At 52.5% G+C, this 23,574-nt stretch overlaps 1 protein-coding gene across 2 annotated transcripts in view; it reads left to right on the forward strand.

Moving 5' to 3' along the window:
- GTF2IRD1 (GTF2I repeat domain containing 1) overlaps positions 1 to 19,966 on the forward strand; it is a gene marked incomplete at its 3' end in the record, with an annotated part of 76,601 nt that extends 56,635 nt beyond the window's left edge. Inside the window, exons 21-25 of one of the 2 annotated variants that reach the window (XM_081090352.1) lie at positions 11,026 to 11,103; positions 12,750 to 12,942; positions 16,205 to 16,242; positions 18,415 to 18,551; positions 19,748 to 19,966. In XM_081090352.1, the coding sequence (XP_080946478.1) occupies positions 11,026 to 11,103; positions 12,750 to 12,942; positions 16,205 to 16,242; positions 18,415 to 18,551; positions 19,748 to 19,816 (515 nt within the window). Of the gene's footprint in view, positions 1 to 11,025; positions 11,104 to 12,749; positions 12,943 to 16,204; positions 16,243 to 18,414; positions 18,669 to 19,747 lie in introns of those variants that run through there. The other variant, XM_081090351.1, reaches the window with a different exon arrangement.
- Positions 19,967 to 23,574: the final 3,608 nt, after the last annotated feature.

The raw sequence follows: 23,574 nt of genomic DNA on the forward strand, positions 1-23,574 counted from the left end.
ACCTCACTGAAACCATGTCCCCAGCTGGGACCACCCAAGATGACAGGAACAGCCAGCGCCTTTATTTGGGCTGGAAGGGGATCAGCTGGAGGAGTCACCAGGCACTGCCTGCTGAACAGAAGCTCCTGCTGCCGGATAAATGCCTCTTTGAGCCACAGCAGCGGGGGCGGGGCACTAAGTGTGGCTCAGCGCCAGGCGTTTGCTGGGTGGACGGGATCTTTCCAGCCTCGGGAGGGGTCTTGTGACAAAAGAGGCCAGGGGGACCTGGGGGGTGGGGGGCTCCCAGGCATGGGGACCAGGACAGCACAGCTCGCAGTGGGGCCCTTCAAGGCTTTGGGAGCTCAGGTGCAGTTATTTCGTCCATGAACAGTTCTCAGGTGTCTGTGGTCAGGCACTGGGCTGGGTGCTGGACATTTCATCAACACTGACTTTAAAAGTCAACAGCCTGCCTTTCGGAGCTTACGTTCTGGTGTGGATGCAGAGAATAACCAGTGTGTGAAGTATAAAGCGAGTGAGATGTGAGTGCTAAGGCGAAGCAGGGAAGCCATGAGAGGGGTTGTGTTTATTTTTAGGGAGTTGCAACAGATGGGTAGTGTCCAGGAAAGGCCTTCAAGTAAAGGCCTGAAGGGGGCGGTAGTGAGCTGGGGGAGGACAAGGCTATCACTGCCGGCAAAAATGACCAGCAAAGGCCCTGCGATCACCTGCCAGTGTGTTGGAGGAAGGAGATGGAGGACCTGGTAGGAAATGGGAGGGAAGGCAGATTGTGTGGGGCTGGGTAAGAATGCTGCCTTTTGTTCCGAGTGAGCTGGGAGCCAATGCAGGCTTCTGAGCAGAAGAAAGAATCCAATTTAGACTTTAACAGGATCGCTCTGACGGCGGGGGAGGACAGATGGGATCAGGGAGAAAGTAAGGCGGGAGGCCCAGGGGTGAGTCGTTGGCTCCACGTATATTTGTAGCTAAAGCCAATAGAACTTGCTGGTGTAGCTGTGAGAGAGAGGAGTTTGACTTCAGGGATTTGGGCTGAGCTGGAAGAAAAGGAGGAGCCAGTTGGGAGACTGCAATGTCAGGGCTCATTCTGTAGCCGTGAACTCTGGGGTGTCACCTAGTAGCAGGTCCATGCACAAGTCGGGGGCTCAGGGAGCAGACTGGGCTTGATGTATAATTTGGGGAGTCATGAGCACATTGCTAGTTTTTAAAGCCCTAAAACAGAATGAGATCATTGGAAGTGAGTCAAGTCAGAACCGGAGTCCTGGTGCCTTCAGTGTTCGTGGGTTGGGAAGAGGAGGAGGGGCTGGTCAGATGGTCAGGGAGGAGTGGGCAGTGTCCTGACGCCCAATGGAAAAACCCCATTTCTCCCCAGGGGGGAGCCTTCTCCCCTTGTGGCCATGAAGACCCCACAGCCCGGAGACTGGGCTGAGCATCTTGCAGGGATATTGGGATCAGGCCCTGAGCAGTGATGGCTTCTTAGCATGACCCAGTCTTGGGCCCGAGAGGAAAAATTGTCCTTTATAGGAACCCCGCCCCCATACATGATCATAGATGCCACACAGGATGGGGCAGGAATAGGAAGTCCCCCCTTCATGGTCCGTTATCTATTCCATGAAACCGCGCAGATTTCCCGTGACCTCTCAGGTGGGGGACCTGGGGAACGGCAGGCAGAACATACGACCTGGGTGACAAGCAGGAAGAGGGGTGCCAGCAGAGGGTCTTGTGTGCCAGGGGGAGGAGGATGGATTTGTCAGGTGGACAGCAGCCCTCAGCAGGTTTTAAGCAAGGGAATGACATGGTCAGGTAGACTGTTTAGAAAGATCAGTGTGGCTTGCAGAGCAGAGAATGGATTTGGGGAGGCCAGGTGAGACGTTCTTGCCACCGTGAGATGAGAGTCCACTGATACATGGGCTGGACCCGTGGGAAGTTTCTCTGAGAAAGTGGCTTGTCACCCTCGCCGGTTTTGCTCCGTGGATACGTGGATAGAGCGTCAGCCTGCAGACTGACGGGTCCCAGGTTCCATTGCAGTCAAAGGCACTTACCTCAGGCTCCATCCCCGGCCCTGTTCAGGGCGCGTGCAGGAGAAACATCACATCAATGTTTCTCTTTGTCTCTCCTCCTTCCTTCAACGGAAAAATTTCCTCCGGTGAGGATTAACAAAAAAAGAAAAAAAGTGGCTGGTCATGGAGACCACCTGGGTTTGTGGATGGAGGCAAGGGGCTCCAGGGTTCCTGTGGCTGCTGTAATGAATTACTCAAACTTAGTGGCTTAAAGCAGGTTTATTGCCGTGCTGTTGTAGAGGTGAGAAGCCTGAACTCAGCCTTACAGCAGGGCCCCAGCCAGGCTGTCTGCAGGCAGGTTCCTTCCGGAGGCTCTAGGCAGGAACTGTTTTCTCGTCTTCCAGCTTCGGGGGCCGCTCGAATTCATGGCCCCTCCTCCATCTTCAAAGCACCACTCCTCCCTCTGCTTCCGTTGTCCCAGCTCCTGCTTTGGACCTAGTGACTACACAGGGTGGGGCAAAAGTGAGTGAGCACTGGAAACGGAGTGTATCCTTGTATTATTTATGCACTGCTGTCTTCTTTCCCTTATGAACAACTGTAAGCCTCCTTTGGCCTCACCCTCTATTTAAGGCCCACTGGAGTCGTCCAGGATCATCTCCCCGCCCCAAGATCCCCAGCTTAGTCACAGCAGCACAGTCCCTTCTGCTATATAAAGAAACCTAGTCACAGGCCCCGGGGATTAGGACAGCTAATGGGGGGCCACGTGCCCGGCTGTGGGGCCACGACAGCCTACCAAGGGTTGGAGGCAGCCAGCCAAGGTTTCTCCCTCGAGCAGCCCAGCCGTGTGGGAGAGCGGGGTCTGGGACACAGGGAGAGGCTATTTGGGGAAGGGCAGACCCCAGGGTGCTCAAGGAGGCAGTTGGAAATGTGGGCTCGGGGTCGCAAGTGCAGAAGAGTGAGGCGCTGCAGCATGGGGGGGTGGAAGGAAGATCTCTTCCCTCCTCACGTGTGGAGACAAGGTCCTGGTAGGTCAGTGATGGCGAACCTATGACACCCGTGTCAGAGGTGACATGCGAACTCATTTTTTTGGTTGATTTTTTTCTTTGTTAAATGGCACTTAAATATATAAAATAAATATCAAAAATATAAGTCTTTGTTTTACTATGGTTGCAAATATCAAAAAATTTCTATATGTGACACGGCACCAGAGTTAAGTTAGGGTTTTTCAACATGCTGGCACGCCGAGCTCAAAAGGCTCGCCATCACTGTGATAGGCACTCAGCATGATAATGAGCCTGGGTTTTAGACATTCCCCTGCCAGCCTTGCAGCCAGGACAGAGAGAGGCTGTATATACTACGAGGTGGTTAGGTCTCTAGGGTAAATCCTGGATCCCCCTCCCACCTACGGCAGCGTTGTTCTTCTTTGTGCCTCAGCTTTCTCCTCTGTAAAGTGCAGATACTCACAGAGCCTCATAGGGTTGTTGGAAGGATTAAGTGAATGAATCCATACAAAGATCTAAGAATAGTGTCTGGCACTTAAGAGCTTGGTTTCTCGCCCAAGCCTGTTTGGCTCGGTGGATAGAGTGTCGGCCTGCAGACTGAAGAGTCTCGGGTTCGATTCCGGTCAGGGGCACATGCCTGGGTTGTGGGCTCGATCCCTCGTAGGGGGTGTGCAGGAGGCAGCCGAACAATGATTCTCTCTCATCTATGATGTTTCAATCTCCCTCTCCCTTCCTTTCTGAAATCAATAAAGATTTTTTTTTTAAAGAGCTTGATTTCTCTATTTATTGAGCACCTATGATGGGTCAGGCATTATTGTAGGTGCTCAATAAATAAACAGGGCACTGAAAAACAACCATCCCAGCCCGCAGGGAATGTCCATTCGTGGTAGTTAGCTGTAGCGTTGGCTGCTGCTGCTGCACAGCATGAGGATGTGTCCTCAGAATCAGCCAGATGATGCAGGAGCGTGCATTCCTTCTGCCCAGCCTGTGCGGCCAACAGCCCCGTTTGTCCACCTTTCCCACGAGAGGGGCAGGTGCCTTGCTCATCATGCGGAGGGCATGGCATTCCGTGTCTGGCCAGTGTGGCTACAGTTCCGCCTGGTCCTTGGCCAGCCTTGGGTCAGTGCTGTCCCTGTCTCTGTGTAGCTGGGACCTAGGAGGAAGGGAGAAGAGAGGAAAGGAGGCAAAGCCGAGAGAGGGAGAGAGAGAGACAGAGAGAGAGAGAGAGAGAGAGAGGAGAGAGAGAGAGAGAGAGAGAGAGATGGGGGGAGGAAAGAAGGCATTTCCCCTTGGGAAAGGCCATGAGTATGGCTGGCCCAAGGATTGTCTGTCTAGGATGGACCCCATGACAAAACTGGGTGCCTGCCCTGCCCAACCTGGCTCGTAGGTGAAGCCATAGGGCTGCAGGAGCGTTTGTGAGACAGCCCTTCCTGAAGGTGCTGGGCTGACCTCAGACAGGAAAGCAGAACCTAGGCGTCAGAGAAACGTGAATTTGAGTCCTGGTGCCGCCGATGGCAGACCATGGTCCTTGGTGGCTTTGGGCAGGCACCTTGACTCTTCTGAGCCTCAGTTTACTTACCTATAAAACGGGGATATCAACACCTAGAGGTCAGCCTCGTGATGAGGAGCAAAGGGCAGCCCTAAGTTTACAGGCAGTCTCTGGTGGGTGTGTGGTCAGCAGATGTGGAGTTTGCATCCCCATGTTGGCAGCTGAGGGGATAGTGGAAGGGCCGGGTTGCCCCAACAGGGGGGCCCCAGCCAGAGAGCCCCCTGTTGGCCACTGTTTCAGCCCCTTGTGTGCAGTTGGAGGTCAGACAGCTGGGCTCTAGGGAGGGAGGAGCACAGAGCACCTGCCCCAGCAGGTTGTGGCCCACCCTCCACCCACCATCCACCCAGGGAAGAGAGGCGGATTGATGGGAACAGAGCCAGGCCTGAGGGAGCTGTCAGGGAGAACACTCGCTCTCTTCCCTCCTCCCTTCCCCTCCCCAGTGGACCCCATGCACTAATCACATCAATCGCTCTGTCATCGATCTCTGCATGTAGCAATCGATGGGTTGCTATTACCTTTTATTTTGAAATAATTTTTAATTTACAAAGAATTGCAAAGATTCAGAGTTCCCAAATACTGTTTGGCCCATGTTAGGACATGAACATCTCACGTAACCTTGGCACATCTGTCAAAGCTAAGAACTTAACATGGATTGACACGATGTGATGAACTAAACTACAGACATTAAATTTCATCAGTTTTTCCACTAACGTCCTTTTGACGTTTCGGTGTTCAGTCGCGGCTACCACATTGCCCTTAGTGCCATTTATTTTATTCTTTCGTTGGCCTTCCCTCCTGATGGCCTGCTAACTGGTTAATACAGACGACGACGAACACCATGGACCCAGCACCCACATGAGAATTAGAACAGTACCAGCAACGTGCACCGCCCACGTGCTCTCCGTCATCCTGTCCACCTTCCTCCCCAGCACAAATACCCTCAATTTTATGTGTACCATTCTCTTGGTTTTTGCCTCCAATTTTTCAAAACTGCAGGAAAAAAAAATGAAAGAATAGTGTTGTAACGGCTTATACATCCTTTCTCTGATTCATTCATTCCTAACGTTTTGCCAGGTTTCCCTTCCTCTTCCCTCCATCCTTCTCCCCCGCCACAGACACACACCCCCATTTATTTCCACTTGAAGTAAGCTGCAGACATCCTGACTCTTCACACATCTTTCAACACACATCTCCCACATCTCCTCAGAACGATGCTATTCTTTTACATGTCCACAACATTATTATAACACCTATGAAACCTAGCATCTCCCTCTTGTCTATTATACAGTCTATATTCATATTCCTCCATGTCTTTTATGGCGGTTGTCCCCCCACCACCACCACCACCACATTATATAATCATTGTTCAATAGCTGATATTCTAAACTGTTCTATGGCATATAATATTTGCCTAAACCAAATTTGTTTCATTTGCTTTTTTTTTTCCTACTTTCATAACCACGGTACCCTACTGTAACGAGCCCGGGACTTGCTTTTGTCGCTTAACGTTACGTAACAGATTGTGGAAACCTGCAGCTGTAGCTTGTTTGTTTTCACTGCCCCATAATGTTCCATGGAGCGGCCATACCACCCTGAATTCCTGTCTTCCTGCCCCAGGCCACTTGGGTTGCTCCCAAGGCCTTGCAGTTAGCACCCTTGCACATGTTTCCTTTTGCGCATGTACAGACGTTTCTCTCGGTACCTGAGGTCACAGGCCTGGGCGAGGGCCTCCACCGCTGCAGCACAGCCACCCCCTCTCTGAGCCTCAGTTTCTCCATCTGTAAAACAGATGATGGAATTCCTGCTGCCCCTACGTGCAGGCCCAACAGGAGTTAAAAGATGAACCCAAGTGCACCTTCTTCTCCTGGCAAAGGCCTGGTGCCAGGAAAGGGAGGTGTCTTCAGCTGCAGGCCTGAGGGAGGAACATGGCTGCTCTCCCACCTGTGGCCCCGGCAGCTGCTCCCCCAGTGGGGGAGCGCCCTTACGTCCACCGCCCAGGCCCGGCAGAGAGAGGGGAGAGGAGGAATATTTATTCCACCTTCTGGACCAAGCTCTCCCTCTAAGCAGCCCTTCCCTCGCTATGGGCTGCCTCTGTGCTTCTGTTTATGATCATGCTTATCAGCATGGTCATCAATCCCAGCTGCAGGCCTCACACCAGGCAGGGAAAGTCCAGGCTATTCACGGCTCTGGTACTTTGCCCCAGGAGAAGGCTGTGGGGCCACCCCAGGCATCACCCCGAAGCTGATTGGCTTAAAATTGTGTATCTACTATGGCTGTGATTTAATAAGCTTGGTTGCTTTCTTTCCCCAGGCAAAATTTCATTAATCCTCGGCTAACGGACAGCGGATTAGAAAGGACAAGATGAGACTTCTGGGGCAGACAATAGGGAAAGAGAGGAGACCAGGAAACTGGAATGAGCAGGAAGAGGCGGGAGAAATGCCCGCAGGATGGGGCAGGGGCAGTGGGATACAGGTCACTGCTGTGGGGGGTAAAGGGGGCACTTTCTGGAAGGTACTAGGGGGTAGATCATGAGGGTGACTTCTCTCACTCCCCCCACTGTGTGCTTAATAAGAAAAGGGCACTGGATACATTTTAGAAACTGTTCTACCTAAAATGGGAAAATCAAACCCAGAGGACTAAGAGAATAAACTTCCATTATCTGGAAGAGTCTCCTGTAAAATTTCATTTCCTGAGACCACAGGATAATTGAGGCATTGGTCTAGTAATACCATCAACAACAATTTGATTCTGATGGCTTGAGACCTTAAAGTTTTTTTATGTGACATGATTAGATCCTCCCAACAGGCTAGAATTCCTATTTGCAGGATGTGGAAACGAAGGCCCAGAGAGGTTGAGTGATTTTCCAAATGTCACACAGCATTAGGGTTACAATCAAGATTGCTTTGTAATCTACTGAGCCAGGGACCTTTCCTGTCATTATGCCTTCTTCCCCACTGTATATAGCATTCAAGCAGATACTTTAAGGCCACACACACACACACTCACACTCCACATTGAGCCCCTTAATTATGTTTCCAAATGGAGAACATTCTGCAATGTTGAAGCTGTTGGTGTCTTTTACAGCCAACCTAGGTTCAGAGGCGCACAGGAGGCGTGATTTATTCTAAATCCCCAGAATTGGTTTGCTGACTCAGGGTTCAGAATAGTAATAACTAGCCTTTAGACCAGCAGTTCTCAACCTGGGGTCGCGACCCCTTTGGGGGTCAAACGACCCTTTCACAGGGGTCGCCTAAGACCATCGGAAAACACATATATAATTACATATTGTTTTTGTGATTCATCACTATGCTTTAATTATGTTCAATTTGTAACAATGAAAATACATCCTGCATATCAGATATTTACATTACAATTCATAACAGTAGCAACATTACAGTTATGAAGTAGCAACGAAACTAATTTTATGGTTTGGGGTCACCACAACATGAGGAACTGGATTAAAGGGCTGCAACATTAGGAGGGTTGGGAACCGCTGCTTTAGACCATGGCGTGTAGCTCCCGTCCCCCTGCCCCCATTCTTTACCCAGGGGTAACCAGATGCCAGGCCAAGCTGCATCAGCCAGGAACTTTGACCACGATTCACATCAGGGAGACCAGCTCAGTCCTTGGCACCTCCAAGCCCCAACACCAGTGTGTTCTGAGGGTCACGTTGCCCTCTCCCCAACACAGAGCTGGGCAGGTTGGGGCTGGGGCAGGAGCACAGAGGGGTCCCTTCCCCTCTGGTTCGGGTTTCCTCCCAGAAAGGGGGTCACTCCTTTGCCCCCACAGCCCGAGGAGCTGCCTCCTGTTTCCTCTGAGTGCCCAGAGGAGCAGGGGCACCCTCCCCTCCAGCCCTCCCACCCCCAGAACCTACCTGGCCCATTTATTCAACTGATCCTTTATGAAAAAAAAAGGGCCATCTTTCCTCCAGATTAAATAAAAACGAAGAGGTGGGGAGAAGCTGAGGCTGGCTGCTGAGGCGGGAGAACCCAGTGGTGACTGTTGTGGGCCTGGCTCGGTCCTCACACAGCGGTGTTCAAGCCGGAGGGCACCCCCGTTCCTCACCCTCTCCTGCCTCGGACGAGGGCTGTTTTCTGTGCTCTGCTGAGTGCCCAGGAACAGCACTGCATCCAAGTGGGACCGCGCTCATGAAATATTTGTTCAGGAGAGAAATGAGCAGTGAGCAGAAGTGCTGAGAGCTGACGTCACATGACTCAGGTTTCTGACTCCCAAGTTCTGTGCCCTCTGGGGGCTGGCGTCGCCTCTCCCAAGGTGAGGAGGCTGTCTTGTCTTGGTCTCTCTCCACCCACGGGGCAGCAGGAGCCTCCAGGGGAGACAGGGTGGGTGCTTGCAACAGGCACTCTCAGACTCCACAGAGACGGCCTCGTCAGACAGCCACAGCAACCTCAGCTGATGGACTCACCTTTGACTGCTGTCCACTCCCTTTCAATCCAGCAGGCTTTGTTGAGAACCAGCTATAAATCCAGCCTTTCCCTGGGCTCAAGAGGAGGCAGACCTGGAACTATGAGCTGATAAAGCAAAAAATTAAGAGGAAACACCTTAAAGATCAGCTCTTCTTTGTGTAGATGGGGAGACAGAGACCTGAGGAAACCCGGGGTTTGTGGGGGAGTGAAAGAGTAGGGTTCCAGGGTCAGACACTATTCCTGGCGCTTACCAGCTGTGTGCCGTTGGGCACGTTACATAACCTCTCTGAACCTCTGTATCCTGGGCTGTGGTGAGGAGTGGCCATGGTGGTGTCTGGGAAAGGTGTCAGCTAAGCGTCTGGCACGCAGTGGTGTGAACCCAGGTACCCTTCCCTGGTTTGCGGTGCTGTCATGCCTGTGCAGAGTCCTGCCCACCAGAGGAATCCCTGTTGCAAGGGGACGAGTGGAAAGTCTGCCACTTCCCTGAAGGCTCTCGGTGGTCCTGGGGCCAGGACTCTGTCAGTTGTCTTCCCGGGACCTGGAGAAGGACCAAATCCGTTGTAGCCGCGTCTAGGGTCCTGGAGACCATGTGGAGGGGCCGTGTTGGGGCTTGTGGGAGGGAGGGTTCTGGAGGGGCTGAATTTTGGGTCTTGGTGCAGCAGGGTAGAACCATCGCTCCCTGAGATGGGGACACAGGAGGAGGTTAACTGGGCTGCCTGGTGTTTTGGGTGTCTCAGGCACCCCGATAGCTGAAAAGAGATAGGAGGAACTTGTAGATCCGACAGATCTAGACCCCATAGCCAGGAGGGTGGCCATGAGCAGGGCCAGACAAGGGGCGGCAGGTGAAGGAGCGCGGGGAGGAGGGGCATCGGCAGGCAGGTTGGAAAGCTCCCTGGCCTGTGGGGCGGCCCCCAGACTCGGGGAGAGAGATGTGCAGGCAGGGGCAGCAGATGCTGAGAGATACAGGGCCTGGGAAACGCCGTTCCCGTCGGCCTTCTAAATGGCACTGCGTTCTGTGAGGTTTTCCAGATTAAAGCAGGCGTTGTTTTTCTCCACAGACCCATTCTGTCTGTCCTGCCCCTTATCTCCCAGGCCCTGGCTCCCTGCCAATGTCCAGCTCCGCCCCCAGCCCGGGCCCAAGGCCCAGCCAGTGTGGTTACTGTGTGATGGTACAAAGTGCCCTTCCTGGAACTCCAGCTCTCTCCCCAGCTCAGGCCACAAGCCAGCAGGCTGCTGTCCCGGGACCCTCTTCATGCCGTCCACTCCCCTGGCCTCTCCTACACTCGACATCCCCCAGCCCAGGCCCTATCTCTGGGGCTCCCCTGACCCAGCTGCTCTTCTAAACCAAGGAGAGGGGTGAGGGGAACACAAGGTCCAAGCCCCATGAAGAGCTGCCCTGGTGCGTTCTGTCTCCCTGACACGGGCCTGGGGCTGGTGGACTGTGAGGCAGGCAGGGTGAGTGCCTGTGAGTCCAGTTCCGTCACACTGGCACCCGCTGCTGGACCCCTCACAGCCGCTTCCCCTAGCACCAGCCTGTGCTTCAGCCACATCCAGTATGCTGTGACCCTGCACCCTTGGGTGCCATGCACGGGCCAGTCCTTGTGCCTGGGTGCCTTTCCCCAACCCCGCTCCACCCTCATCAGCCTTCTAACAGAAGGAGAGACACCCCCTGAACAGCTCGCTCTCCCAGGGAGCCTCTCCGGACTTGCACGATGCATGCCCCATGTTTCCTTGTAGGTGTGTCTTCTGGGTGGGCGCTGTGACTGTGTGCCACCCCCCTAAGCTGTGAGTGCCTCAGTGGAGGGGCCCTGCCTCCCTCTCCTCAGGCTGTTCCGTGCTTCACATGAGGCCTGTGCTGGAGGAGCTGTTCAGAGAAAGTGGGGTGGATGGATGGTTGGATGGATGGATGGATGGATGGGGACCGAAGCAGGCTGCAGGGGAGTGGGTGGGGCCTGGAGAGACTGCTCCAGCCGGTGAGGGTCAGGGGTGCCACATGGGAGAGGAAGCCGGTGCAGTGGCCAGGCCCATGCCAACCCTCATGCCCGCATGTCTTCCTCTTGTAGATGAAGATGATGCCAACAGACTCGGGGAGAAGGTAATCCTTCGGGAGCAGGTGAAGGAGCTCTTCAATGAGAAATACGGTCAGTTTCCCGGGGCGGGGCCCCTGGGGCAGGATCTGGGGGGACAGTCTTCCTGAGGGGGGGCCCTCCTCCCTCTGCAGCCAGCGTGGCCTCCAGTTGCCCCCAGCTGGCCTGCCAGCTCTGCCTGAGGACATAGTTGCTCTGCCCGTGACTGATGGGAACTGATCCTTCAGTGTCCCTCTCCGAGAAGGGGAAAGAACCCAGTCTGTGGTATGCAGGGCAGCGACAGCAGTCAGCATTTCTGCTCCTCTAGGCCTGGGCTGTGTGGCAGAGGCCATGGCCCACGGCCAAGGACTTATTTATGCACATACCCGTCCGCCCAACCAGTGCTCAGCCCTGAGGACTCCAGAGGAAGGAGTCTGCTCCAGCCATCAGGGGCCCAGGCCCCAGAGGGAGATGGGCATGGGAAGATGAGAGCCAGGAGATGCGAGGCCCTGTGCTGAAGGCAGAGCCCAGGGTGGGACCGTTAATATAGTTACAATTGATACAGCACTTTCTAGATTATGGAGTGTCAGGCTGTACCAAGTGCTCTACGTGCATTTACACTTTATTTGTGATGAATATTGTACTGTCTCCGCTTTGCCTTGTAGCAGAGGAGACATACAGTAAATGTTTTACAAAGAAGAATTTCAGAGAGAGAAGAAAATGCAGAAGTGTGGCGGAGAATGAGGGGGAGGGTTAGGAGTGATCAGGAAAGCCTCTCGAAGAGGGGGCGTTTTAGCTGAGACTTTAATGTCAAGCGGGGACAAACATTGGAGGAAAAGCTTGCCAGGCAGAGGGACCAGCGGGAGGGCGGAGGGCCAGGAGCAGAGCACGCAGGTGGGCGAGGTTCCCGGTGCGGCGGGGACGTGGGCAGGCCTGAGGTGAGTCAGGGTTTCATTTTGAGAGCAAATGGGAAGCCACTCTGCTGGGGGTTGGTGCTGTTGTCTTTTTCACTTTTTATTTTGGAACCAGTTTTCAAACATACACAAAAGCAGAAAGAATGACATGGCGGCCCACCCCGTAACCCAAACACAGCATTTTGCCCGTCTTATTTTATCTTTTTCTGCAAACTCGCTTTGATACTTTTAAAACTTTAAAGTGAATCCAAGACATCACATCATTTCATCCCTGATACTTAAGGACTTAATCTTTTCTGAATAAAAGCAGTGGGTTCTCAGCAGCTATCAAGTCCTCATATGTCAGTTCCAGGTGTGCACATTTGACAAATCATTGCACCCAGCACGTGTGACGGTACCTGTTTCATTATCAGCATTGGGTGTTAGATGTGTAGTTTTGCTAATTGGATTTTTAAATGGTGTGTTTGTGTTGACTTTTAAACTCTCGGGGGTGTGATGGCTGCTGCGCTGGACCCTGCCAGGTTCCAGCCCAGGGGTCCTCAAACTTTTTAAACAGGGGGCCAGTTCACTGTCCCTCAGACCGTTGGAGGGCCGGACTATAGTTTAAAAAAAACTGTGAACAAAATCCTCTGAACACTGCACATATCTTATTTTGAAGTAAAAAAACAAAACGGGAACAAATACAATATTTTATTTGCATGTGGCCTGCAGGCCGTAGTTTGAGGACCCCTGTTCCAGCCCTTTCCCAGAGAGCTTGGCCTTAACAAGGCACATCTTCTCCTTACCCTGACCCCCTGTATCCCCTAGGTGAGGCCCTAGGCCTGAACCGGCCTGTGCTGGTCCCTTACAAACTGATCCGGGACAGCCCAGACGCCGTTGAGGTCACAGGCCTGCCTGATGACATCCCTTTCCGGAACCCCAACACATACGACATCCATCGGCTGGAGAAGATCCTGAAGGCCCGGGAGCATGTCCGAATGGTCATCATCAACCAGCTCCAGTGAGTGCCCCAGCCCTGGGGCAGGGTGGGAAGAGTGGCCGAGGGAGAGGGTGCTGCCTGGATCCGGGAGGGGAATCCCCAAGCAGGCCCAGCCAAGGCTGGGGAAGGGGAGAGGGAGATTGAGAGACCCATCATGCACTTGCACAGAATCCAGAATGCGGCTAGCTTAACACTCCAATCTTAAAGCTGAGAAAACCGGTACCCAGATCAGGAAAGGGATGGTGAAAGTCAGTATGAGTCAGCTTGACTCCAGACACAGGTATCTTAGCCTGTCCAGGCTGCTGTAACAATACCATAGACCAGGTGGCTTAACAGAAATGTATTTCTCGTAGTTCTGGGGGCTGGGAAGGTGCCTGCAGACTCAGTGTCTGGTGAGGGCCCACTTTCTGGTTTATGGATGACCATCTTCTCCCTTTGTCCTCACATGGTGGAAGGGACAAGGGAGCTCTCTGGGACCTCTTTTTTAAGGTATCCATCCCATTCACCAGGGCTCCACCTTCGTGACCTATCACCTTCTAATACCGTCACCTTGGGGACTAGGTTTCAACATTGAATTTGGGGAACACAGATATTTAGTCTATATCACCAGGTGTCCTGATTACAACCCCTTTCTGCTAAAACACAGCTGCAACAATTATGGGTGTTTGTTTATTTTTAAATTTTTAATTAAATTTGACTTTCTGACTCTATCATTAATTTTTACCCATTTTAATGGTATTTATACAATAACAGTCTTTTCATTACCCAGAGAGATTTTATTTTTATTTTTGTCAATATTTTACCATATCCTATATAACAAATAGGGAATATGCAAATTGACCATCACTGCGCCACAAATATGGTGGCGCCCACAGCCGAGGGGGCGGTTGTCGTAACACAAGATGGCTGCACCCACAGGGGAGGCCAAGTTCCCATAACGAGCCTTAACGAGCAATCAGCAGGGACCTGAGGCTTTGACCCGACCCCACCCCACCCGCCCCCGTGGGGCTTGACAGGGGACCTCAGGTCATACCCCCCACCCGGCAGGGCTTGACGGAGGACCTCAGGCCACACCCCCTGCCCTGGTGCCAGGCCAGGGGACCTCAGGCCACACCCCTGGCCCCAGTGCCAGGCTGGGGGACCTCAGGCCACACCCCCCGCCCCAGCTCCAAGACTGGGGACCTGAGGCCGTGCCTCTGCCCCAGTGCTGGGCCGGGCGACCTCAGGCTGCTCCCCTCGCCCCGGGCCTGGGGACCTCAGGTCGCACCCCCCACCCAGTGGGGCTTGACAGGGGACCTGAGACTGTGCCCCCCTCCCAGCGGGGCTTGATGGGGGACCTCAGGCCACGCCCCCTGCCCGGCGGGGCTTGACAGGGGATCTCAGGCCGTGTCCCCCGCCTGGCAAGGATTGATGGGGGACCTCAAGGCATGCCCCCCAACCCGGCCTGGGCTGCGGGACCTCAGGCCACATTCCCCACCCTGGCACCAGGCCAGGGGACCTAAGGCTGCGCCCCGTGCCCAGCGGGACTTGACAAGGGTGGGACCGGCAGGGTCTGGATCTAGCCCAATTAGGGGGAGCCAGCCGTGTCTGGGTCTCGTGTGATTTTGAGGTGCATATGGGTAGGCGGGGACTTGACTCTGCATCCCGTGGTGCACCCCAGACTCTGACAGGAGGAAGAGATTTTCATATACATTTTACTAATTTTCTTTCATCTCTGACACTTCTATTATAGAGAAAGGGCAAATAGCAATATTAAAATATTTACTCTAATTAATCCCCTTTTAATGTGCACGAGTTTTATGCACCAGGCCACTAGTATCCTTATAATATTTTTTTTTTTTTATTTTTTTTTTAAATATATTTTATTGATTTTTTGCAGAGAGGAAGGGAGAGAGATAGAGAGTTAGAAACATCGATGAGAGAGAAACATCGACCAGCTGCCTCCTGCACATCCCCCACTGGGGATACGCCCGCAACCCAGGTACATGCCCTTGACCGGAATCGAACCCGGGACCCCTCAGTCCGCAGGCCGACGCTCTATCCACTGAGCCAAACCGGTCTCGGCAATATTTTAAATAGAATAGTTATTTGATTATTTTCAGATTTAAAAACAAATTAGGGAAATCTAAAAAGGTAGAAGTAAAGAAGATACTCCATAACTCTCCTCTTCAGAGTTCACATTGTGGTGTGTTCCATATTTTCCCCTACGCATATTTCCTTTTCAGTTTTAAAAATAAAATAATATTTGTTTTTGTTTTTTTTAAATATATTTTATTGATTTTTTACAGAGAGGAAGGGAGAGAGGTAGAGAGTTAGAAACATCGATGAGAGAGAAACATCGATCAGCTGCCTCCTGCACACCTCCTACTGGGGATGTGCCCGCAACCCAGGTACATGCCCTTGACCGGAATCGAACCCGGGACCTTTCAGTCCATAGGCCAACGCTCTATCCACTGAGCCAAACCGGTTTCGGCAAAAATAAAATAATATTTGAATGTGTACAAAAAAATCAAATCATTCAGAAAGGTCTCCAATGAAGAATAGTGGTTTCCATTCTCCCCCACCCCCTGACGTAACCACTGGAAAATATAGGCGATCGTAGGAGAAAATGCCCATCACCCCGCCCCCGCCCCCACAGGCTGACCTCCCCGAGAAACCACCACAGACATGCAGGGGCTTTCCAGCCATGTTTCCCCTTTTTTTTAAATACCTCTCAGACATGCTTTTGGAGAAAATGAAACTGAGGTCACACAGTATTTATCTGTAACCTAAATAAAACTTGATGTCTCCTGTCTGGCTGTCGTGGTTGCACTTGAGCGTTATTTGTGTCCATGATAATTCCCTTTAATGACTGTACGATGGGCCATACTGTCTCTACTGATGGACGTTTGAGTGGCGTCTAAATTTTTTTTGGTTTATATAAATAATGCTGCAAGTAAAATAATCAAATAAAAAATAAAAGATTTGTAAAATAAATAAATAAATAAAATAATGCTGTAATGAATATCTGTTTACATAAACCGAGGCACACATTTCTGATCACTGGGTCAGACCACACCCTCGCTTTATAAACGAGGGAACCAGGCCCCCAGGGGCCATTTGCCTGACACGGCACTTTAAATAGAGACCAGACTGGCTGGGTCTTACCTGGCTACGCCCAGCAGCAGTGGTGGCATCTCATCTCACATTATTTATATAAGAGATGTCCAGATTCGGGGCGTATCAGGTGAGAAGGAAAAGAAAAAAACCTCATTTCCTAACTGCCACCTCATTTCTTTTTCAGACCTTTTGCAGAAATCTGCAATGACGCCAAGGTGCCAGGTAAGTCAGAGGCTGAAGAAGGCACCCTTCTACCTCCCAGGGACCCATCTGTGGACATAGAGCAGGTGGCATGCAACAGGTGGCTGGCCATGGAGAGAAAAGTCTATCCCTCCCACTAAGTACTTCTCCAGGGAACAGTCTTCTGTTTCCTGGGGTCTCTATTTATATCACATCACAGACCCCCAGGCTCTTGGTTTTTCTTTTTCTTTTTAAATATATTTTATAGGTTTTTCACAGAGAGGAAGGGAGAGAGATAGAGAGTCAGAAACATCGATAAGAGAGAAACATCGATCAGCCACCTCCTGCACATCTCCTACTGGAGATGTGCCCGCAACCTAGGTACATGCCCTTGACCGGAATCGAACCTGGGACCCTTCAGTCCGCAGGCCGACGCTCTATCCACTGAGCCAAACCGGTTTCGGCGTCTTGGTTTTTCTTCACCAGCTGGACAAGCAGTTGCCCTGGGCCCAGCCTCCCCTCACACTGTGTCATTAAGACCCTTCTGGTGGCTGTAGTAGGGTTCTACTCAGTACCCTGTGACTCAGTCAAGCCTCAAGCCCCACTTACGTAGCACACAGTGGCAGATCTTTTTTTATAAGACTTACATCCTCACATCAATTTAATTCAGCAGCAGCAGAACCTGCTGAGGCCTGCTCTGTGCCGGGCTTGGTCCTGGGCCCTTTCACACACCATCTCCTGGAGTCTCGCAGCACGCTGCTGTCCCCTTTCAGCTCAGAGAGCTTAGTCAGATTCCCAGGGTCACATGGGTGGTAAGTGGCAGCCGTGAGATTTGAACTTGGGACTTCTGGCTCGAAACCGGAGCTCTTTTTACACTGGAGCACTGCCTTGTCTCCTGGTACCTGTGAACAGTCATCTATCAGGTTCGGGTCGTCATGCAGGAAGAGTAGCAATGATATCGATACCAATTCTCCGTTTCTGAGTATTTACTAGAGGCCAGGCACCTCATCTCACAGGACTATCCAAGGAGCCCTGAAGAGTCTTATTTACATTTTACTGGCAAGGAAAGGGAGGTGCAGGGTCATTGACTAGGTGTACCGGTTACTAATGCGGATTTTTTTCAATAGATGGAGTTACACATATGTTGATATATATGCGATTTGATAGGTATGGTATTTCGTTGTATTGACAACAAGCTTCAAAACTTCATATGTCAAACTTTCTGAATTAACTGATTTGAAGTGTGTGATGGTGCGTCATCATGAAGCAAAACGATCAAAGCGTGGTTCAAATTGATTATTTGTTGTTGGTAGTGATCAGACAATCTTTTTCCATTTGCTTTCATTCAGTTGATGTGGCACCCATTTTCCTTCCTTTAAAATCTTTCCCATTGCTTGTAAACGATCGGAAATTGTTTGCTGAGCAATGTTTAATCTCTCTGCAAGTTGTTTTTGAGTTTGACATGCATCTTCATCCAATAATGCTTGTAATTGCTGGTCTTCAAACTTTTTCGGTTGACCTGGACATTGTCTTTCACATTAAAATCATCACTTTCAAAGCATTTAAACCAGTGTTCACAAGCATCTTGAGATGGAGCATGTTCACCATAAGCTTCCCGAAGTATATGATAACTTTCAGCAGCACTTTTCTTCAAAATAAAGTAATGAATTAAAACTTCCCACAAATGCTCTTTTTGGGGGCACGAAATTCAACATTTTTAAGTGTAAAAATATCTATGATGTCAACACCTTCAGAAAATTTGACATATGAAGTTTTGAAGCTTGTTGTCACAACAAAATAGCATGCCTATCAAATCGCATATGTATCAATATATGTGTAACTCCATCTTTTGAAAAAAATCCGCATTAGTAACCGGTACACCTAGTAATGACTCTCCCCAATGCCCACGGGAGGCTGTGCTCTTCCCCATGGGATTCTGGGCCCCAGGGGAATTCTGGGAGTTCTGGGGAGGCCTGCCTGGGGGTGAGGACATAGTGTTAGCAAAGGCAGACCGGTGAGCAGGAGCAGGAGGTGGACGAATGGGCCGCGGGGCCTAGTTAGGGAAGGAGGCTGGAGAGATGGGCCTCTGGTGGGTTGGGAGCTTTGAATGCTGAGAAGGGGACTTTAAACCTGAAACAAAGGCCCTCTCCAGAAGGGATGGTAAAGCCAAGACACAGTCTTGGCACCCAGCGTCAGCAGCCTTTCCTCCCACAGCCAAAGACAGCAGCATCCCCAAGCGCAAGAGGAAGCGGGTCTCCGAAGGGAACTCGGTCTCCTCTTCCTCCTCGTCTTCCTCTTCCTCGTCCTCCAACCCGGAGTCCGTGGCATCCGCCAACCAGATCTCACTCGTGGTAAAGTTGCACAGATCTGGACCTGACCACTCTACTTTCTGGCCTTCGCCCTGCACGCGGGCAGGGCCGTCCACTGTGGGGTGTGGGTTTGGGGTGCGGGGAGGCACTGGACTCTGAGTGGGCTCCACAGCCCGGGGTTGCAGACACAACTGCCTGATCTACCCACAAGGTAGTCCACCCCTCTCATCGGGACCTCACAGTTGCCCGGCAGACAATCACTTTCCCACTGACAAGCCAAGGCTGAGAGAGGAAAAGAGCCCGTCCACTCCCCTGGGCAGTTCCCTAGCAGGATCCCTCCAGAGGCCCAGTTTTTTGGGCCAGTCAGATACTAAGCTAATCTCTGTGCTCACATCTCGAGCTCCAGGCCCAGCACAGCCCTGGGAGATGAGGGTGCTATCCAGTGTGGCCTCACCGCCGTCAGTGGTGGGTGGAGAACCTCCTGCAAAGCTCCGCCTGCTCTGCGATGTGTCTGGCTTTGGTTTTCTCCCACCCAAGAGGAAAACCTCGTTAGGGGCATACGCTGGAGAGTTCTTTCTGATTTCAAAATATTACCTTTGAAATCCTGAGTCCGAATGGGAAGAATATGGGAACACATTTAGAAAAGAGTTTTGTTTTAGGTGCAATGGACATAGGTTATATTAGTTTCAGGTGTACAACATAATGATCCAGTATTTGTATATATTGTGAAATGATCACCACAATAAGTAGTTAACAGACATAGTTATGGAATTCTTTTCCTATAGATTTCAGGATTTCTTTACCCTTTGACCGTATTTCCCTTCATTCTGTTCCTGGAAACCCCCAAAGTTCAGGCTTCACCTTTCTCACTTCCTGGGTATATGAGTGCCCACAGAAGGTTACTAGCTCCCCCAGGACAGCTTCTTGGGAGCGTGAGGCCCAGAGGGGGCTGTTTATGGGAGTTCTGAGCCAATCCCTAGCTCCCTCTGGCCCTCATGCCTGGTCCACACGATCAGTCCCTGAGACACAGTGGGAACAGGTCGGAAGGCTCCAGCCCAGGTTCCATGGCTGCTGATGAACTGTGTGACCGTGGACGGGTCATGTCTCCTCCCTGGGCCTTCAGCAGCCTCAAAATAAGAGCATCGAGGGAGCCCTTCAGAAAGCGGAGCTAAGGGCTCTGGTGTTCTTCCTGCGCCACCGGGAATCCTAACCGGGACCGTTTGCCCCCCTCTCTCTAGCAATGGCCCATGTACATGGTGGACTATGCCGGCCTGAACGTGCAGCTGCCGGGACCTCTGAATTACTAGACCTCAGTGCTGAATCAGGACCTCACTCAGAAAGACTAACGGAAATGTAATTTATGTACAAAGTGTATATTCGGATATGTATCAATGCCTTTTAGTTTTTCCAATGATTTTTACACTATATTCCTGCCACCAAGGCCTTTTTAAATAAGTAAAAAAAAAAAAAAAAAATTGCCTTTGCGTCTTCTCTTTTGGAATCGCGGCTGCAGCCATCCCTAGAACGAGGTCAGGAAACCCTGCTCAGATGGCCTGCCAACACCCTCCTTCCTTGCCAAAGTAGTAGTGGTGCCCCTGACCACTGGGCTCTGGTGTCTGGGTACAGACTCCATTTTCCTGCTGCTGTGCCCACCTGACCTCAGGAAGAGGGGCCTTGGAAGGCCAAGTGCCCCACCAGCCCCCAAGCGCACAGTGTGCTAGGGGGCTGTTTTGGCCCCAATAACTCGGGTGAAGAGAAACTTGCCAAGTATGATCATGAAGTGTGGGCTCTCCATGGCTGGAGGGAAGGCATCTTGGAGAAGGGGCTTGGGTTGGGCCTGGAGGGTAGGGTGGGTTTTCTATAGAGTTCAGGGTGTTTGAACAGCAGAATGATGGGTCATATTCGCGTCTCAGGAAGACTGCTTTGATGGCAGATAGAAAGGTGGGAGACGGGGTCAGACTAGAGGCAGAAACACCAGTCATAGGGCCTGGCACGCTGGGGCTGCTCATTCACTCCTGGTGGGGAAGGTGGGCGTGTGAACCGAGGGTCCTGATGAGGAAGGGCAGGGTACCTGGGAGCACAGGCAGGGCGACCTCCCTAGTGCAGAATCAGGAAGCAGTCCCTGAAGCTGAGGCTTGAGCACATCAGGAGTTGGCGGGACAACACGGGGAGAGGAGGGCAGATGGTGTTCCAGGAGCGCGCCCATGTGCAAAGGCAGGGAGGACAGACTGAGAACCCCGGCTTTCCAGGAACAGGAAGTCACTGAAGCAGGGGGCTGGAGGAGAGCGGCAGGAGGTGAGATAGAGGTGGGGGCAGGCAGCGGCTGTGAACACGGTGCTGCACTGAGGGGTGGCCCAGCAGTACACTCTGGGGCCAGGATTCAACCTTTTTCTCCCAGGCTTATGGGGGGAGGGCAGGGAGGCAGAGCTGGGAGTACCAGGGGAGCAGGGGGAGAGCCATGACCAGAACCACATTTTTTAAGGGTCCGCCTTCCTGCAGAGAGGGAAGGTCAGAGGTGAGAGGAGCGGGAAGACCTCATGGGAGGCTCTTCAGTTTTTCCAGCAAGAGCTGGCAGTGGCTTGGCCAGGTGGGAGAACAACCAGGTCAGCCAGCAGAACTTGAAGGTCAATTGGTCTGGAGCGCTGGGGTGTGGAGGGGTCAGGGTGACCATAGATCCAGCCAAGATCCAGCAAGAGGCCTAGGGCTTGGAGGAACTGGGTTGGAGTCAGCTGAGTACATGATCCAAACAGCCCAGTAGCTTCTGCCAGCCCTCTGGGTCAGCCCAGCCCCGAGCTGGGAGGGAAGGCTTCCCAGCCTTCCGGACTCCGCTTCCTCCCGGAAAGATGATGGAAGAAGCCAGAGACCACAAGCTTGGCACAACCCCCCCAAACTATTCCTCTTTCCGCCGGGGTCACCACCTCCCTCCCACATCCCAGTGGCTCCGGGCTCGCCAGGGCCCCCACTCCATCCTCAAGCCCAGGTCTTCTCTCTCCAGGATCAGGGGGAGGTCGACCCCCGACACCGACCACCACCCTCAAGGCAGAAACTGCCCATGAAATAAAGGCAGCCCAGCAGCGGACACCTTGCCTTCAACCCGTCCAACCCTGGCGGTCCCTGAATTAACACCTCCCTGCTTCTCCGACCCCACCGCACCGAGTGCAAATTCTCACCCCGGCGTTCCAGGCTCCCCCGGGTCTGCCCGCTCCCCTGCCCCGCATCCCACGGCCTGTCCCCCGTCTTCCCCTCGGCAGTCACCCCTCAGTGAGCCGCGGCGTCCTGGGGCTCCCCCCCCCACCCCCCATTCCCCCCGCCCCCAACCCTCCCGGCGGGCTGGCGCCTCTCCGTCGTCGTCTAGAGCCTACCGACCCTGGCCGCCTCCGCCCGACGCTCAGATCCGCGGCCAGAGCCGGAAGTGGGTCCCCGCGGGGCGGGGAGGGCGGGGAGCTCGGGGGAAGAGCCTTGGACACCGATCCAGGGACGTGGAGTGCAGAGCCCCCCCCCCCGCCCCACACACACACATTGGTCTCTTTTCACTATGGACGCGTGCAATTAAGCGGGTTGGTGCAGCAAACCTCCTCGCCTTGGGGCCCGGCCTCATTCCATTCACTTAGAAGGGGATCCCCCCCACCCCGGTCAGAGCTCTGGAACTGCGTCGGCTTCCCCTCCTGTCCCTGTGCTCTGGGCTTTGGGGGCGGGGGTGCCCGGGCTTAGGGCAGAGGATAGAGGACGACTTGGCCGCCGGCCCGCCCCTTGTTTTGCTCAGCCCGGATCCGATGGGGTCGGCTTCCCGAGTGTTCTCCTCGCAAGCACCCCCTGCTTCCAGCAGAACAGCCAGATGCTGTTTACGCAGCCAACCCAGAATCTCAGTGTACTGTACTTTTTAAGGGGATTTGATTCAAAGCACTCATTCTTTAATTAAACTTCATTTAGCTGCCATCTGTCTGGGTTCAAAATGGCTTCGTGTTTTGCAACTCTAAATGCGAATTGTTATTGGATTTGTAAACACATCCACACACAAAAATCACAAAACACTTTCAAAAAAGTACTAAATGAGGCATGTGCGGAAGGAGTGTGAGGAGCTGCATCTTAAACATTCTAATTGCTGGGGGAATGTATGCTGGTGGGTACATAATCATTTTATATACAAATCTTTGTATAAAAATCTGGTATCAATGAAAAGATCGAGATTATAGAAAATGCCAGAATTATATCTGACTGAAAACAGTAATAAAGCAATAATCAGCACAGGGACAAAGCCGGGGGAGGCTCCTGGGGAGGGGGAGGCGGGTGGGAGGGAGGGGAGACGATGAAGGGCTGGTAGCTCTCCCTGCACCTGCTCCCATCCCAAAGCCTCCCTCCTGCCCAGGTGCCTCCCTTCTGCAAAAATGAGGTGGGCAATGAAGCGCAGTGGCTGGAGCTTCCTAACAACCCTGTGAGACACCCTTTTATTTTTTTAAAGAGGTCAACATTTTATTCCTGATGGTCTGTTGCCCCAAATGTGGAGGGCTCCCTCGCTCTCACCTGGCCCAGGCAAAGAAGGAGAAAGAAGAGACAAGATGGAGAGGGATGATAGCCCCTCTTTGAAGCCTCATGTTGTGGTTCAATGAAAGGCGCATGCTTTGGGGAAAATGACATTAAGGATTCTTCCGTGGAGAAACGGAGACATGAAGACAGTGAAGGAACAGGACTGGAGGCTGTGGTCTCCGGGCAGACAGCTCTTAGGGTGCAAGCCTGGCTCTTGCTGGCAACGTGCTGGGTGACTGAGGTCTGAGAATACAGACGTGGGAATGCGAAGAAGAAGCAAGGTGTGGAGTGAAGCAGGACTCCAACAATCCCAGACTCTGCATGATTTGGCCCCTGCCCCACGCTTCTCTGGTCTCCTTGTGGGCCGTCTCCACAGCACCGCCTTCCTGTCATTCGGGGTTGGGGGTCCTTCTTCCATTTCCTCAAAACGGCCTTCTTCCCAACTCATATGGCTGCTCCTTCCTCTTTTACTTTCACTGAAGTATCAGTGAATGCCCGCTCCTCCCAGAGACCTTTCCAGAGCACCTAGTCTAAAGTGGAT

This window comes from Myotis nattereri (genome assembly GCF_964212035.1).
Source record: "Myotis nattereri genome assembly, chromosome: 4".
Lineage (NCBI taxonomy): Eukaryota > Metazoa > Chordata > Mammalia > Chiroptera > Vespertilionidae > Myotis > Myotis nattereri.